The sequence below is a fragment of the Sceloporus occidentalis genome, unplaced genomic scaffold (genome assembly GCF_023333645.1).
Source record: "Sceloporus occidentalis isolate IW3139 unplaced genomic scaffold, rSceOcc1.0.p SCAF_1, whole genome shotgun sequence".
Classification (NCBI taxonomy): Eukaryota; Metazoa; Chordata; class Lepidosauria; order Squamata; family Phrynosomatidae; genus Sceloporus; species Sceloporus occidentalis.
The window spans coordinates 88639329-88655104 of NW_028316981.1; the positions used below are offsets into that span (position 1 = coordinate 88639329).

The 15776-nt window shown below is 39.2% G+C and overlaps 1 protein-coding gene across 1 annotated transcript in view; it reads left to right on the forward strand.

The window, feature by feature from the left end:
• Nucleotides 1-5079: 5079 nt before the first annotated feature.
• FAT2 (FAT atypical cadherin 2) overlaps nucleotides 5080-15776 on the forward strand; it is a 98175-nt gene continuing 87478 nt past the window's right edge. Inside the window, exons 1-2 of the mRNA XM_089528254.1 lie at nucleotides 5080-8344; nucleotides 9548-9862. Coding sequence (XP_089384380.1) covers nucleotides 5080-8344; nucleotides 9548-9862 — 3580 coding nt within the window. The remainder of the gene's footprint in view (nucleotides 8345-9547; nucleotides 9863-15776) is intronic.

Sequence of the window (15776 nt, forward strand, 5' to 3'; positions counted from 1 at the left end):
CACGTTCTGTGCCTTTCATATTTATTGTTGTTGTTGCTGCTGCTGTTTCTCTTGTGTGCCTTCAAACCAATTGGAGACTCTAAAGTGACCCTACCATGGGAGTTTCTTGGCAGAGTTTTGTACAGAGGGAGCATGCTATTTTGCTTTTCTCTGAGGCTGAGGAGTGTGACCCAGTGTATTTCTATGGCTGAGAGGGATTTGAACCCTGGTCTTCAAACACTCAAACCACTATGCCCTCCCCAAAAGCACTGAAGTCAACATAGCACTGTCCTTCTCTGCATCTTTGCTATGATGAAGAAAGCTGGGGAAATGGTATTAATGGCTGGAAGTGATAGATGACAAAGAATACAAATTATTTTGCATGCACATATTAACCAAAGACCATGGCCATTTTTATCCCTTCCTTTTATTGTGAAATCTCAGGGTGATCAAATAATATAAACAATTTAAAGAATTCCAATTTAAAGAAATCAATAAATAATTTAAACAAGTTTAAAATATAATAAACATCTCAAACAAGTCAAACCAATGTAATGACTGCATAAAGCCCAATAGATTGAAGCTGCAGTGATTGTTGGGCATGGGATGTTTCTGTTAAATATTTCTCTGCAACATCAGTCACTTACAATATACAGTACTGCTGTTCTCCAAATAATAAGAAGCAAGGTAGCTCATTGCATGATTAAAATCTCATTCATTGCGCCAGCATAGTGTAGTGGTTTGAGTTTTGGACTACAGCTCTGGAGACCAGGATTCGATTCTCCACTCGGTCATAAAAACCCCTGGGTGAGCTTGGGCAAGTCACACTCTCTCAGCCTTGGGGAAGGCAATGGCAAATCTCCTCTTAACAAATCCTGTCAAGAAAATCTCATGATAGGGTTGCCTTACAGTTGCCATAAGTCAGAAATGACTTGAAGGCACACAGCAACAATAATTACATTAAAAGCTATAATATTAAAACATATTAAATAGATTGTTGTTATAACAATAATCCATTTAAAAGCACATGGTAAGGGGAGTACAGCTCCCTCCCCCCCATTAAACACCCCCTTCTTCATTAGACAGTCACTTTCCAAAAGACTACTTGAATGAAATCATCTTTGCCATTCTTGGGCAGCTGATGGATCTGATGCTATCAGAGCAGCAAATCCACTTTTGGCATAATGTCAGCTACCTCCACAACTGTTCCAAGTCATAACGGAGTGTTTAAACCTACACAGCGGCAGGGTCCAGGGGCATCATTAGGGAGGGGCGGGGTGTGTGGACTGCACCAGGTGACACTCTAAGCAAGGGGGTGACACCACTGCTCCCCCAACATCTGCCTTTTGGCAGGAATGGGCTGTGGTGTTTGCCCGCATCCTTTTAGAATTATGAAGCGATGGAGTGAGTGGGCCTATGCTCAGTGGGAGGAGGAAAAAAGGCCCCAATTTTTTTTTTAAAAAAAAAATAAAACTGAAATTTTAATTTTAAAATAATTTTTATATTTTCTTTAAAACATCAAATCTTAATAAATTTTCACTTTAACCACAGGGAACTATGTACATGTAAATACATTTAGGCTGTGTGTATGATATTGTAATTTAAAGGTATACTTTTAATTTTGCTAGTTGTTTTATGCCACAACTATCATCATTACATTCAATGATATATGAGAATTAGGATTTATGAGTAACACTAATACAAAAAAATATTACTAAGGATTCTGTATGGTGGGTTGTACTGGAGGAGGTCAGTGGGGGTGAAACCATTTGTTACTATGCTAGGTGACGCCAACCCTAGTGACACCTCTGGCAGGGTCTACCACCAGAGAGCTCTTGTAACCCAAGAGGAACTGCAAGAGTAGTAGCCATAAAACCAAAAGCAAATGCACTACCTCTCCTAGATTGGACTGAATGGCCCTTGTGGTCTCTTCCAACCCTATGATTCTGTGATTCCTTTGAGAGTTGGATGGACTGCGTCTGCTTTACCTGTTGGCAGAAGGACAACAGGGAGGAGACCAACCTAGCCTCTTTTGAAAGGTAGTTCTATCACCTGAAAACTGAAGCTTCAGCCTGAAAAACATCTTACTGGTGTGATTCCACCAAAAGATAACATATTCCCCATTACTCATTAACAAGCAGCTATGATTACGGGAATCCCCAAACATGAGAATAATTACTGCCAACCCACATGTGTGGATGAAGTGAGAAGAGCCGATTCCAATCAGCCCTCAAGTTAGATTTCAGATGTCTTGTTCCAAGAAAAAATGAAATGTTAGCCAGTTTCTTGTCTGGAGTACAACAGATATATTTAGCATCAAAAGCCAGTTGTAAATGACAGTATCTAGTTTACTGTACTTTGTCTATCATGATTAAGTTTTCCTGGAATGACACGTAATCATAATGAAGGCTTTGCATCCTATGCTTTATTTAAAATGAAAACAGAAGAATTTATGGATTTTAGAGTTTTAAAAATACCCGTAAAAACAAATATATTTAAGATAGAATGGTGTCAATTAACTGACAATTATTTGATCATTGATTTTAATTTGAAGATGAAGTTACAACGTGTGACAGCAATCTCCTGAGATATCGAGGAAAATTTAGGGATTTGTAATTAACCTGAGCATTTTGTCTTTTCATTCCAGAATGCAAATTATAGAACAGTCCTCTGTCTTAACACAAAAGTACATCTAGGATTATGAAATCTGTAGGCAGGCAAATTGGGCTTAGTATCACCACAACCTAACTTTGTGCCTGCATTGTGTCCGCTGCCATACAACAGAAAAAATGCAGTTTGTCTCTTAATAGGAGCCCTGGTGGCGCAGTGGTTAAATGCCTGTACTGCAGCCATTCACTCAACACCACAAGGTTGCGAGTTCAAGACCAGCAAAAGGGCCCAAGCTCGACTCAGGCTTGCATCCTTCCGAGGTTGCTAAAATGAGTACCCAGACTGTTGGGGGCAAGTTAGCTTACTTGCTAATTAGCTTACTTGCTGTTCATCGCTATGATCTTTGGAATAGCGGTATATAAATAAAACAAATTATTATTATTATTAATAATATATTTTATTGATTTTTGTCTGAAACATATTCTTACACATTTCTTTTTTACATATTGTTTTCAACTTTGTTCCCCCTCTTTAACATCTTCAAAATATAAATTTATGCATCCTTTTAGATGTATGTTCATATTTTTCTTCCATAATTTATATCAATATATTACAACATGTATCAATTTATCTTAAGAGTAAGCATTCTTAATTAGTTTATATCATATATGTCTAAACATTTTGACCTGTTTTTTAAACTTGGTTATCATTATATCAAAGCTTTTCCAAATCGTTAATATTGTTTCCTATCAATACTAACTATTGACAGTTTTCTTTTCTCTGCTTAAACTTTGGACCATCTTTCTTTACAGTACAGTAATTCATTATTATATTCCATTCTTCATTCTTTTCATTTATTGTTTTATCCTTTAATAAAATTGTCAGTTTGTCCATTTCAAGCATGTCTAAGGTTTTATTTAGGAAGTCATCTAATGTTGGTATTTTGGTACTGTTTTCACGAAAGAGATTCTGGCAGCTGTAACTATATAGGGTATATGTTTTAGATGTTACCTTTATCTTCAATTATATTTTAGTAGAAATAGTTCCGGCTCTAGTTTTACCTGTAATTTAAATATTTACTGGATCATTTTCTGGATTTCTGACCTCTATTGCTTGGCTCTATGTCTGCCAAATGTGGTAGAAAGATCCTTCTGTCTGATTGCAGTTCCAGCAGCTCCTTCTATTATGCTTATATATTTTTGTTAATCTATTTGGAGTAAAGTTCCATGAAATAATGCAGTTTGACATTACTTTAACTGTCATGGTTCCATCCAGTGGAGTTATGGGATTTGTAGTTTGTTTTGGCACCGGAGCTCTCTGACAGAGAAGGCTAAATATTCCACAGAACTACAAATCCCAGAATTCCATAGCATAGAGTCATATCAGTTAAAGCAGTGTCAAACTGCATTAATTCTGCAGTGTAGATGCAGCTCCAGTGCTAGTGGTTTATAACCACTGCCTGTGATGGAGTAGATTTGGATATGATGTAAATTGGCTTCTTCCTCCCTCACCATTCCCCTACTAGATTGTCTTTGGGTCTTTTGCTTGCAGAAGAAGCTTGTGTCCAATCCTAACCCTTTACAGCTAACACATATTTGAATTAGATTGCATTGACAAGAAACAAAACAATTGTTCTTCCATTAGTGGTTTATAACAAGTAATGGCTCATAGATTGGGCATCAAGTCCAGTGTTATAAATCAGTGTGTATAAGGAATTTCATGTGTATCAAAACGTTAACAACTAGTGAGCTATGTAATGCCTTTGACTTTAGGTTTGAAGTCTTAATATGTTGTTTGGGAAATATCTTAACACAGTGATTTCACTGTGGTCTCAAGACTACTAATGCTGACTATTGTGTGAGTCATTATAGTCCTTTTTTTGTATGGGCTTTTACCTATGGGTCATGCTGCACAATCTCTGGAAGTGTGAAATGACCTTTGCATGTATAGAGTGGTTTCTGAATGCATGAAGAAGCCTATGCACAGATAGCGCTAATCATACAGAAACCCCTTATATGTTTCTACTAACTAACTGCACAGAGTTCAGGGATGAGGCAAACATACATTCAGTGTTCGAATGAAAGAAATTAGTGAGCAGGTTTTCCATGTATACCAGTGTGTGTAGTGGTGACAGCAAAACAATCAGACCTGAAGGATGTATAAACTGCAGCCACTATAGGAATAAACATAGAAGGGCAAGCAGTAGCCACCTGAATGAGGAGCTAGCTACTGTGCATATATAATTTAAATGGAGGACGCTACATAGAATGAAGTCAGGTAGACTCTGTGGTTGTGCTTGCTATTTAGAGAGCTCTAAATGCTGGGATAATAATAAGTTTGTGTAAACACCTAACTGTATAGATGAGATTTCACTTCCGTTTTCTATTCGTGGATCATAATTTAGATGACCCCATGCTTTTCTGTGTCATGTTTTACCGATAGCCATTTTATCTGCTGATTGTTCTCTTTTTCTTCCATTTAGAGACTACAATGGAAATCACTGCCAGGAGGCTTGCTGTGAGCTTTGCATTTTGCCTAGTGTCTTTTCTGACTTGTGAGGGAACTTCAGAAAAAGGCAATGCTTCTCTATTGCACTTTACTCATTCCCTCTATAATGCCACCATCTATGAAAATTCACCTCCCAAAACCTATGTTGAAAGTTATGTCAAAATGGGCATTTACATCACTGACTCAACATGGGACATCAAATACAAAATAGCTTCTGGAGACACAAGTGGACTGTTTAAAGCTGAGGACTTTATCATTGGGGATTTCTGCTTTTTGAGGATTAGAACTAGAAGTGGTTATACTGACCGATTGAACAGGGAGTTCAAAGACAAGTACATGCTGATAATCCAAGCCATGGAGAAGACATTTGCCTATGAGGCCTGGGTCAAAGTGCTGATCCACATCCTCGACAGAAATGATCTGAAGCCACTGTTCTCACCCCCTTCTTATAAAGTGACCATCAAAGAGGACATACCCCTGAAAGCCACAATTGGTATGGTCAGTGCCACGGATGCTGACATTGGCCAGAATGCAGAGTTCTATTATGCATTAAATACAAGGTCGCCACTGTTTACCATTCATCCTTCCACTGGTGCTATTATGACTGCCATGAGATTGAATGCCACCCACAGAGGAAAGCAGCAATTAAAAGTTCTGGCTGTGGACCGGATGAGGAAGATCTCTGAAGGAAATGGCTTTGGAAACTTGGCCAGCCTTACAGTCCAGATAGAACCATCTGTCATGAAACCCCCTGTCATTGTTTCAGTAACAATGAGGGCATCTGATTCTGTTGAGGACATCCTGTATGCTACTTTGAATGTAGAGGCAGATGGATCTGGATCTGAAGTAGATTCAGTTGACATTGTTGGTGGAGATGAAAGAGGGCATTTCAAATCCATCAGATCATACATAGGAAGTAATGAGTTCATGATAGTGTCAGCCAAGGAGATCAACTGGAATGACAACCCACTTGGTTTCAATCTCAGCCTACAAGCTAAGGATAAGAACAAGCCACCTCTTCTTTCTCAGATTGTAGTTATTCAAATACCACCTTCAAAATACACCTTTGCCCAGTTTGAAAAAGATGTGTATCAAGTCCAAGTCAGTGAGTTTGCTCCTCCTGGGACTCATGTTGTTTTGGTTCAAATTACTCCAGTCCTCACAAACCTTAAATACATATTGAAACCCAGTTCGGATAGCACAGGCTTTAAAATCAATCCTCAAACTGGCCTGATAACTACAGACAAAATAATAGATTTCCAAGAACAGTCCCACTTTGAACTTAAAGTTACAACCAGTTATAACCAGGCCTCTGTCACAGTCATTGTTGATGTTATTGACTGCAACAATCATCCTCCAAGCTTCACACAGTCGTCATACCACAACACCTTTGATGAAAATCTGCCTTCTGGCACCAGTGTCCTCTCAGTGAAGGCTACTGATAGTGACTCTGGTGAGAATGGCTTCATCACGTACACTATAGCCAACCAGAAAGCTGTTCCATTTGTCATTGACCCATTTTCAGGTGTTATTTCTACCACCAAGTTAATGGATTATGAGTTAATGCAGAGATGGTACCATCTGCGTGTCTGGGCATCAGACTCAGGATCTCCTTTTCGTCATCAAACAGAAGTTTATGTTTCCCTCATTTTGAATAACTTGAATGATAATGCACCAGTGTTTGAAAAGATTAACTGTAATGGAAGTGTTCCATGGGACTTACCTGTTGGACACTCTGTTGTTACAATGTCAGCCATTGATGTTGATGAGCTGCAGCACATAAAGTATGAAATCATGTCTGGCAATGAGAGACAGCTTTTCGATCTGGATTCTGTATCTGGTGTAATTTCTGTTAGAGCTCCTCTCAGAGATTTCTATGCTGAACTACCAAATTCCCATACTCTCAGAATTACTGCTACAGATGGTGATAATTATGCTTTTCCAACATGGATAAATATCACTGTTGTCAACCAGAACATCCCAGTCTACTTTCATTGTGAACAAACTGGGGTGTTACAGGAAGTGGCTAAGACCATAATTCATTCTATTGACTCCCAGTCTCCAGAAAAAAACTTGGATGAAGAGTCCACCTTGAATGCACATCTTATAAATCATCATGCCCCACAGTTCGATGACACCTTTCCAAGATCTGTTGATGTACTGGAGACAATCCCAGTGAACTCGACTATAACTCAGTTGACAGCCATAGACAATGATACTGGCTTTAATGGAAAGATAGTTTATGTGATATCCTCTGGAAATGAAGATAGCTGCTTTTATATTGACACAGAAACAGGTCTTCTTTTGGTGTCATCTCCATTTGACCATGAAAGAACAAGTTGCTATATACTCAACATCACTGTTTATGACCTTGGCACTCCTCAAAAGTCATCATGGAAATTGTTAGCAGTAAATATTCTGGATACAAACGATAATGCTCCTGTATTTTTACAAAGTACATATTTGATTACTATACCAGAGGACATAAACACAGGTGCAACAATCACAGTGGTGAAAGCCGAGGATGCTGATACACATGACAATGGGAGAGTGAAATATTCGTTCTTGGCACCTACTGATAAATTTGCCATTAACAGTCTCACTGGTGAAGTAGTTGTAACTGCTCCTCTTGACAGGGAGTTGTGGCCTCAGTATATATTAAAAATTGAAGCCAGAGACCAGCCTCACTTGGACCACCAGCTCTTTGCAATTGCTGATCTGGTTATTTCTTTAGAAGATGTGAATGACAATTGTCCCCACTGTATCCCAGCCTTGAATAAGGTGAAAGTTCCTGAGGATCTGCCTGTGGGGACAACTCTGCTCTTCCTAGAAGCCTTTGATCCAGATAGCAGCTCTGGGGCAGAGCTGACATATAGCCCGTTAGATGATACTGAGAATACATTTCATCTGAATGAGCTGACAGGAGCTCTGATCTTGGAGAAAGAGCTAGACTATGAGAAGAGGAACTTTTACAACCTATCTGTGAAGGTCAGTGATGGTGGGAAGCCCCAGTCTCACTCATCTATCTGTCACGTTGAGATCAAGGTGTTGGACGTCAATGAAAATTTGCATCCTCCTTGCTTTAGTTCTTTTGTATATGAAGGGTCAGTGGAAGAAAACAGCCCAGAGGGAACATCTGTGATGAGAGTAATAGCTCAAGATGGTGATAAAGGGAAAGATGGAGAAATCCAGTATTTCATCAGAGAAGGAACAGGCCTGGCTCTCTTCGATATTGAAAAGGATACAGGTAATAAAGGGGGAAAGGCAAACCTCCTCTTAACAAATATTGCCAAGAAAACACAGTAATAGAGTCACCTTAGGTTTGGTATAGGTCGGAATTGACTTGAAGGCATACAGCAACAATAATAAGGCACTAGAGTGTAGAGGAGAAGTGGCTTAAATTATACTGATTTTTAATCTGAAATTTTTATTTTCCAACAGTGTACCATCACTACCATCCCAGAATATTATCTCTTTTTTTAGGTTACTAAATGTTCTTGTGCTATAGAATTAATTTTTCTTCAAAGATAAAACTATAGTATGGTTCCCATGAAGGGAGCTGGTCCATTCACAAAATGTCTGCCATAGTGCACATGACCTGTCACAAACCATACTCATTTCCCATAAGGCAAACAGCTACTTGAACAAGTTACTTTTCTTTTAATTTCCCCAAAGCAAAAGTGACATATGAGTTCCAAGACAAAAAACTTATTTTTGAACCCACAGTGTTCTCTTCTGAAACCCATTGCACTGAAGGCAAACTGAGTACCAACCAGAGGTAGAATCTGAGCCCCCAAATGCAAAATCTCATATTTCCCCTTGAAATGCCCATTTCACAGAAGACAAAACTCCATCCAAACAACCAAAATACCACAAACACCCGCACACATTGTCACCCCCCCCCATAGCCAACACACATCACATTAAAATAATTGTGCACTTCCTATTGTACCCTCCTCCCACCCTGTCTAATTTCCTAAAGTGCTGTCTGACATCATTTTACTTTATCCCCTCCCCCTTTTGGGATATCTGGACACTCTTCAAAACAAAGTACTTAACAGTTTCCACTTCTTATTTTTATTTTCTAACAATATTTCTAAGGCTTAGACGTCTTCTTTGAAATAAAGAAGTCACTTGAGGGCAGAGTATTGCTTTTCAACATCCTTGCATCCCAGTTGTTGTCATCGTTATCACTGTTATCTAAAAATTAGGAAGGACAAGTAATCTGGTGGGCATCAAGGGAGATTTCAGGGCACATTGATGCCCAAGAGCACCACACTGGGGACCCCTGAACTAGTGGAAAATAACCATTGTTTAAAGACAGATAATAGACCAGATCTGTGCAGGAGAACAAGCATTGTTTTCTATAAGTTTTGGTCCAAGCTGGGGGCACAGTGCCTCATCATGTCACTGACTGCATAGAATTTTTATTTTATTTTATTTCTCTTAGGTACAATTTTTACAACAAGGCCACTAGACAGAGAATCCAACTCTCATTACTGGCTGACAGTGCTAGCTGTTGATTTAGGATCAGTCCCTCTGTCTTCTGTGGTTGAAATTTACATTGAAGTCACCGACGTAAATGACAATCCACCCCAGATGTCCAGTCCTGTCTTTTATTCCTCTGTTATGGAGAATTCACGGGCCAATACCTCCATCCTTCAGGTTGAAGCCACTGATCCAGATTCTGGTTCCCAAGGGAAGCTGACTTTCCACATCGTCAATGGAAATCATCAAGATTTTTTTGCCATTAATCCTGAAACTGGTAAGGAATGAATAAATGCAGATTGCATGTTTGTTAGTTTTTAACTTCCAAGTGATTGGTGAGGTGCTTCAGGGAGTACATGCTGGTCTTTAATGCCCACTATTTCCAAATTATATTTCAAAATATAATCCCAGGGAAAGATAGAGACACAGGGATGACAGTGAGTTTAGATTGCCTGGAAGAAGTGAATGGGCTTTGTTCTGACTTTGCAGATTTGAGCAGAAAAAAACATGAAGATTGCCAAAATAAAGCTGCTTCAGGTCACTTTGGAGTTAGGCTGATTAAATGATGTATGCATCCTAAGAGTCTGGAATCTGTGCCAAAGCTGTGCTCCAGTCCTTAGGACTGGATCGTGGCTTTGGCGCGGCTCCCAGAGTCTGAGGATGCATGCAACATTTAAACAGCATACCTCCAAAGTGACCCGAAGCAGCTTTATTTTGGCCTGTCTGTATGGGGCCTGTGTCTATAATTTAAACCAGGGGTGGGCAACTATGGAAGGCTGGGGAATGCATTAGCCTCCTCTGCAACCTTGGATGGCCACACACACCACCATACTCTCTCATACACAAAACAAACAAAAATGTTTGCCCTTGAACACTCTCTAGGGAACATGAACGTATTCTCATCATCATCTTGGGGCTTTCCTGGGCCATTTTGAAACAAAATATATTTTTTAAAATAGCAAAAATTATTTTGATCCCAGCCAGGTCCAGGCTTACTAGCTGATAATAGCTGCCTATGAAATCTGGTCTGTGATAAACTCATCATACTTCTAAGTCTTCACTTCATCAAATTGCAGACGTGCATGTGAAAGCTAACCTGCCATCTTGTTATGAGGCTGTATGAGTTCAATTGTTTTGTGTGAAGCTTATTGGAAACTAGATCTAAGTGTATAAAACCCACACCTGAAGTTAATGTTTGAGTGCCTTAGAGAAATATCTAGAATAGCAGGATCCTTTGAAATATTTAAGCTTGAGTGACTAAAGTGGTATAGTCCTCCCCAGTGCTCCTGTGTGACTTTACTACCTGACATATGGCATATGGAGACACTGATTTAACGGTGCTCTCATGTAATACTCATGCCCAGCATTATCATTGGAAACAGATAGTGTTAATTGTTTTTAGACAGATGGAGAGGAGACTGCAGAATAAAGATAGTATGAAAGGTTTCATAGAACTTCCTATCATTTGATTTAACAATAAATAATAGAGTAAAAATAATTCCTGGTAGAATCGCACAACATGTCTTTCTTCCATACAAGCCTTCTCCATTATGTTATAAATGCAGACAACTAATGCCAGAGTGAAAACCTACCTAGATTGCTCAGCACACTGATTGAAAGTCCTGGATACTATTGTTGTTATTAGTTAGTTAGTTACTGTTGTTGTTGTGCATCTTCAAGTTGTTTTTGTGTTATGGCAACCCTAAAGCAAGTATCACAGGGGTTTCTTGGCAAAATTTGTTCATAGGGGGTTTGCCTTTGCTTTCCTCTGAGGATGTGAGGGTGTGAGTTGCCCAAGGTCACCCAGAGGATTTCCATGGCTAACTGGGGATCAAACCCTGGTCTTGTGGAGTCATAGCAGGGATGTAGCCAAGGGGGGGGGGGTTCTTGGGGTCCGGACCCCCCCTTCCATTAAATAAAATAAATTGTGTGTGCTGCTGCACTGCCGCACCCAAGCCCCATTATAATGGTGGCACTTAGTCTGGACCCCCCCCCTTCCCAAAATCCTGGCTACAACCCTGGTCATAGTCAAACACTACAATCACTACACCATTTTGGCTCTCCCTGGATACAGTGCAAGTGGTGAAAAAGTAAAAATTACAATACTACAGTTCACTGAATTAAGTTTGAAACAATAGTTCCTGGCCAATACTTTTGATAGAGTCAAACATGGTTCCTGTGTCCCTGTAGGAACTATTTCCAATCTCTGCTCAATAGCCATCCATTCAGGTTGATCCTTCAAAAAATGTGTCCTATTGCATGAACTTGAATGGAGGTATAGAAGTTTGAGAACCCCTTCATTCATATTCAATTCAAGCAAGTATCAACACTAGCAAAATCCCCCTTTGTCTTTTCAGTTTTTGTAAAACCTTAGCTATGTTTATCACTTCCCTTGTTTCTGTCAGTTTTAGCAAAAGAGGTATCAACTTAGCTTTCCTCTGCCTTTTGCATTCATTATATCCATGTCAACTCTAGCTTAGGTAACATACCCTTTGATATTGTTAAAATCCAAGCAGTATTTAGTGTAAATTGTCTCTCACAAGTAGTATTTTGGGTGTGGTATTGTGCCAGTCTGGAAGCAAAATGTTCCTGTGCAGAGGCTATAATCCTGCATGTACTTGCCTACAAGTAACTCCCTCTGGATTTGGTGGTATTATTTCTGAGTGGACATGCTCGAGTCTTTGCTTTAGATGATTCAGTAATATACACTTAGGCATCATGCACTGGACAATGTCGCTAAAATGAACTAGGTTTGGGCTGTGACATGTAGGGTTGCCAGATTGAAAACTGGAGAGGACCCCGTACTTTCAACCATTATGCAGAAGAGGGAATTTCAACAGGTGTTGCTTGTCATGCAGCCAGGTAACAAGCAGCATGTACTGAAATTCCCTTTCTACACAACTGTTTTGTATAGGAGCTCTCTTTACCTTTCACTCTGATATCCCTAACTGGACAGGTATGTTTCAGAGACATAGCCATTGTAGTCTGGAATATCTGTATGCAAAGGGATCTTGTAGCACCTTTGAGACCAAAAGAGAAGAAGAAGTTGTATCATATGCTTTCATACACTTGGTCTACTTCCTCACATGCATGGAGTGAACTGGTGTCCAGGAAGGACTTTTATAATCAGACTGTATGAATAGCCATAGAAATACAAAAACTTGTGGGTATGGCAATGAGGTGGCAAGTTCAGTTTTAACTATGGTAGTTAAGGGACAAAGGCAGAAGCCCAGAGTGGGTGGATGTCCATATGAATGGTGGAGGGAGTTTTGGAATGTGATGTGTGCAGGCTGGGAACCAGAAAGGCAATATGATAAACTGGCCCAGAGAATGCTCATGAGGCTGGGGTGGTAAGTAGATCATTTTAATCTATAAAAACACATGCTACAACTTCTTTTTCATAGTTAATCTCAAAATGCTAGAAGATCCCTTTCCATGCTGGATTGGTATATATTATGAATCTATGGGATTTATCACACAGAGCTCCAAACATTGCGCTTCCGTCACCCAAACATCATCAAAATGGGGTGGAAGCATCACCAGTGTAATCATGCCTGGTGCTTCTAAAGTGAAACTGATGAGTTATCACTATGGAATCGTCAGTGGAGAAGCCCTTTTCTTATTATTAATGGATTAATCCGTTAATAAGAAAAGGGCTGATTCCATGGTGATTCCATAGCAATAATGCTTCTGTTCCACTTCAGAAGCGCTTGTGGCATGATCACACTGGTGATGCTTCCACCCCATTTGATGATGTTTGGGCAACGGAAGTGCCGCATGTGATAAACTCCTATGCGATGTTCACATTAGTCTTAGGTGGAATCTGAATGCAACATGTTGATTGTAAGATGTAAAATTCACTTTCTGGATTTGAATTCTTGTACATCAACTAAGTAAAGACATACAGACTCCAGGCCATGCTTCATTATAGTTTTGAGGGCTTGAAAAGTTACGTTTGGGGACTACAAGACCCCGTCTTTGAGCCTACTCCCAGAATCTTTCAGCCACCTCTAACCTGCTTAGAGATTGTGGAAATTTTATCCAAGAAAGTAACATCATCAGACTTTGTAGTTCAAAAATGTATCTCTCAGCTGGTGCATGACTGAGCAGATGCCAAGGCACAAACTATTTAGGGGCCCATGAATATCACTAACAACATTTAATTTGACTTAATTTCACTTATTACTTATAGCTGTGGAACTCCTTGGTGAGGAACCCCCTACAGAGGAAGGCTAGACTCTTCCCCTCCCTGTTTTCTTTCTGCCAGCAGGCAAAGAGTGGCCTTTCTATTTAGGCAAGACTTTGGGAGTTCAACTGAGTTGTTTTAAAACAGGCTTTGGATCAAGGCAGGTTCTATTTTATTTTATTTTTCTTTGCTGATGAGTTTTTAATTGCTTTTTAAGTTGCCTTACATTTTAATTAATCTTTTTTGGGGGGGCTTTTAACTCTGTTTATTTGATTTTTATCTTCACCATGGTGCCATTTTGACTACATAAAGATTATGAATTTGCTATAACTGTATAGGGTGTGTGCGTGTACATTTACCCATAAAGATAAGGTGTATATATACATAGAGAGACAAATATTTATAATGAGTTGTTTTTTGCCAGCTGGGATAAAAGGAACAATCCTGAAATGGTTAGCAATGACTGTGTTCTGTGATCCTGGCAAACATGTTAGCAGATCTGTAAAGAAATGAACGTTGTATTCACTGAAGAATATTGGATTATAGACTTTTGTGTTGCAACTGAAAGAGTTGGGTTTCCACCCTTTACTCCTGCATCAAGTCTCTGCATGCTGGGGTTGTTCAAGAACTTAATCCACTCTTTTTTATTGCTACGTTTACATTATATTTACATTACGTTCCTTGGAATTAAGAATCAAAGAAATGTTCCAGAGAGATGCATGTTTAGGAATATAATCTTCTTTCCAGTAACTTCCAGTAAACTTGAAAAAATCATTTTATTGAACTAGAACTCTCAGAATCTCCCAGTATGCAACAACAGCTCATGTTAGGTTCATTTAGATTCATTTCTCCATTTAGGTTCATTTTAATGACATTCTTGTACCTGTTTTTTTTTTATCAGCAGAGCTTACTGTTTGCAAAGTATATTTCTTCATGCTGAATTGTTGGAATTTCAGTCTTGGCTACTGTAGCTACCTATTTTGTCAAAATATTTGAAGACCTGGGGAAGATGAATTACAATCTTAAATTTACATAAGTTTACATGTTAAACAATATAAAAATGTATAACAACATAAAATAACTTCTAAAATTAAAATCAAACCTCTAGTCCAGCACACTAAAACCAAACCATGAATGCTGCCTTCAAATAGCTGAATTATAAGCCAAGCTTTAAACTGGTGCTGAAATGAGCCCATGTTTGCATCAATAGGATATCCAAGGGGAAAGCATTCCAGAATGGAAACACTACAGCTGGAAAGTCTGTGTCCTGCATCTTCACATTACTCTACTACTCCCAACAATGGGGAACGATAGAGAGCATACCTAATAGATCCTAATGACTTGACACATATTTCTGTGGAGAGGTAATCCCTCACACATTGAGGTCTCAACATGCTTCAAAAGTCATCACCAACAGCTTTAACTGGGAGCATAACTATACCGGCTGCGAGTGTGACTTAAAATCTGTGTAATGTGGTTTCTGGTAGCAGTCAAGCTGCCTCCTTTCTCATTAACTGCAAATTCCATGTCACCCTCAAGGGCAACCCCAGTAATTCCCCAGTAAGGAGGCAAAATTGTCAGTGCCTGAACTACTGTAGCCACATGGCTATAGGAGCCTTAGCTGACCTAGACCTCATGTCTTTTGGCTGGCTGCCTGTATTGTAATTTGACTGTCAGAAAAATAACAGTTTTGGGCACCGGAAAGATTGAAAAAAATATTTGGCATAAGGTTTCATGGGTTGTAACAAATATGCATCTGATGAACTGGGCTGCAACCTATAAAAATCTGGGCCAAATATAATGTGTTAGTTTTTTTAAGGAGACTCCTTGTTTGTTTCTGGTAGTTTCTCAGGTGCCTAGGTTAGATCAGTGGCCTTAGCTTGGATAAATTACTCCATGATTTATTAAAGATGTAAAATTCAAAGACATAGCTGTATTAGTCTGGAAAATCAGTATGCACCTTTGAGACTATCAGTTAGTCTGGAAAATTGCTACCCAACCATTG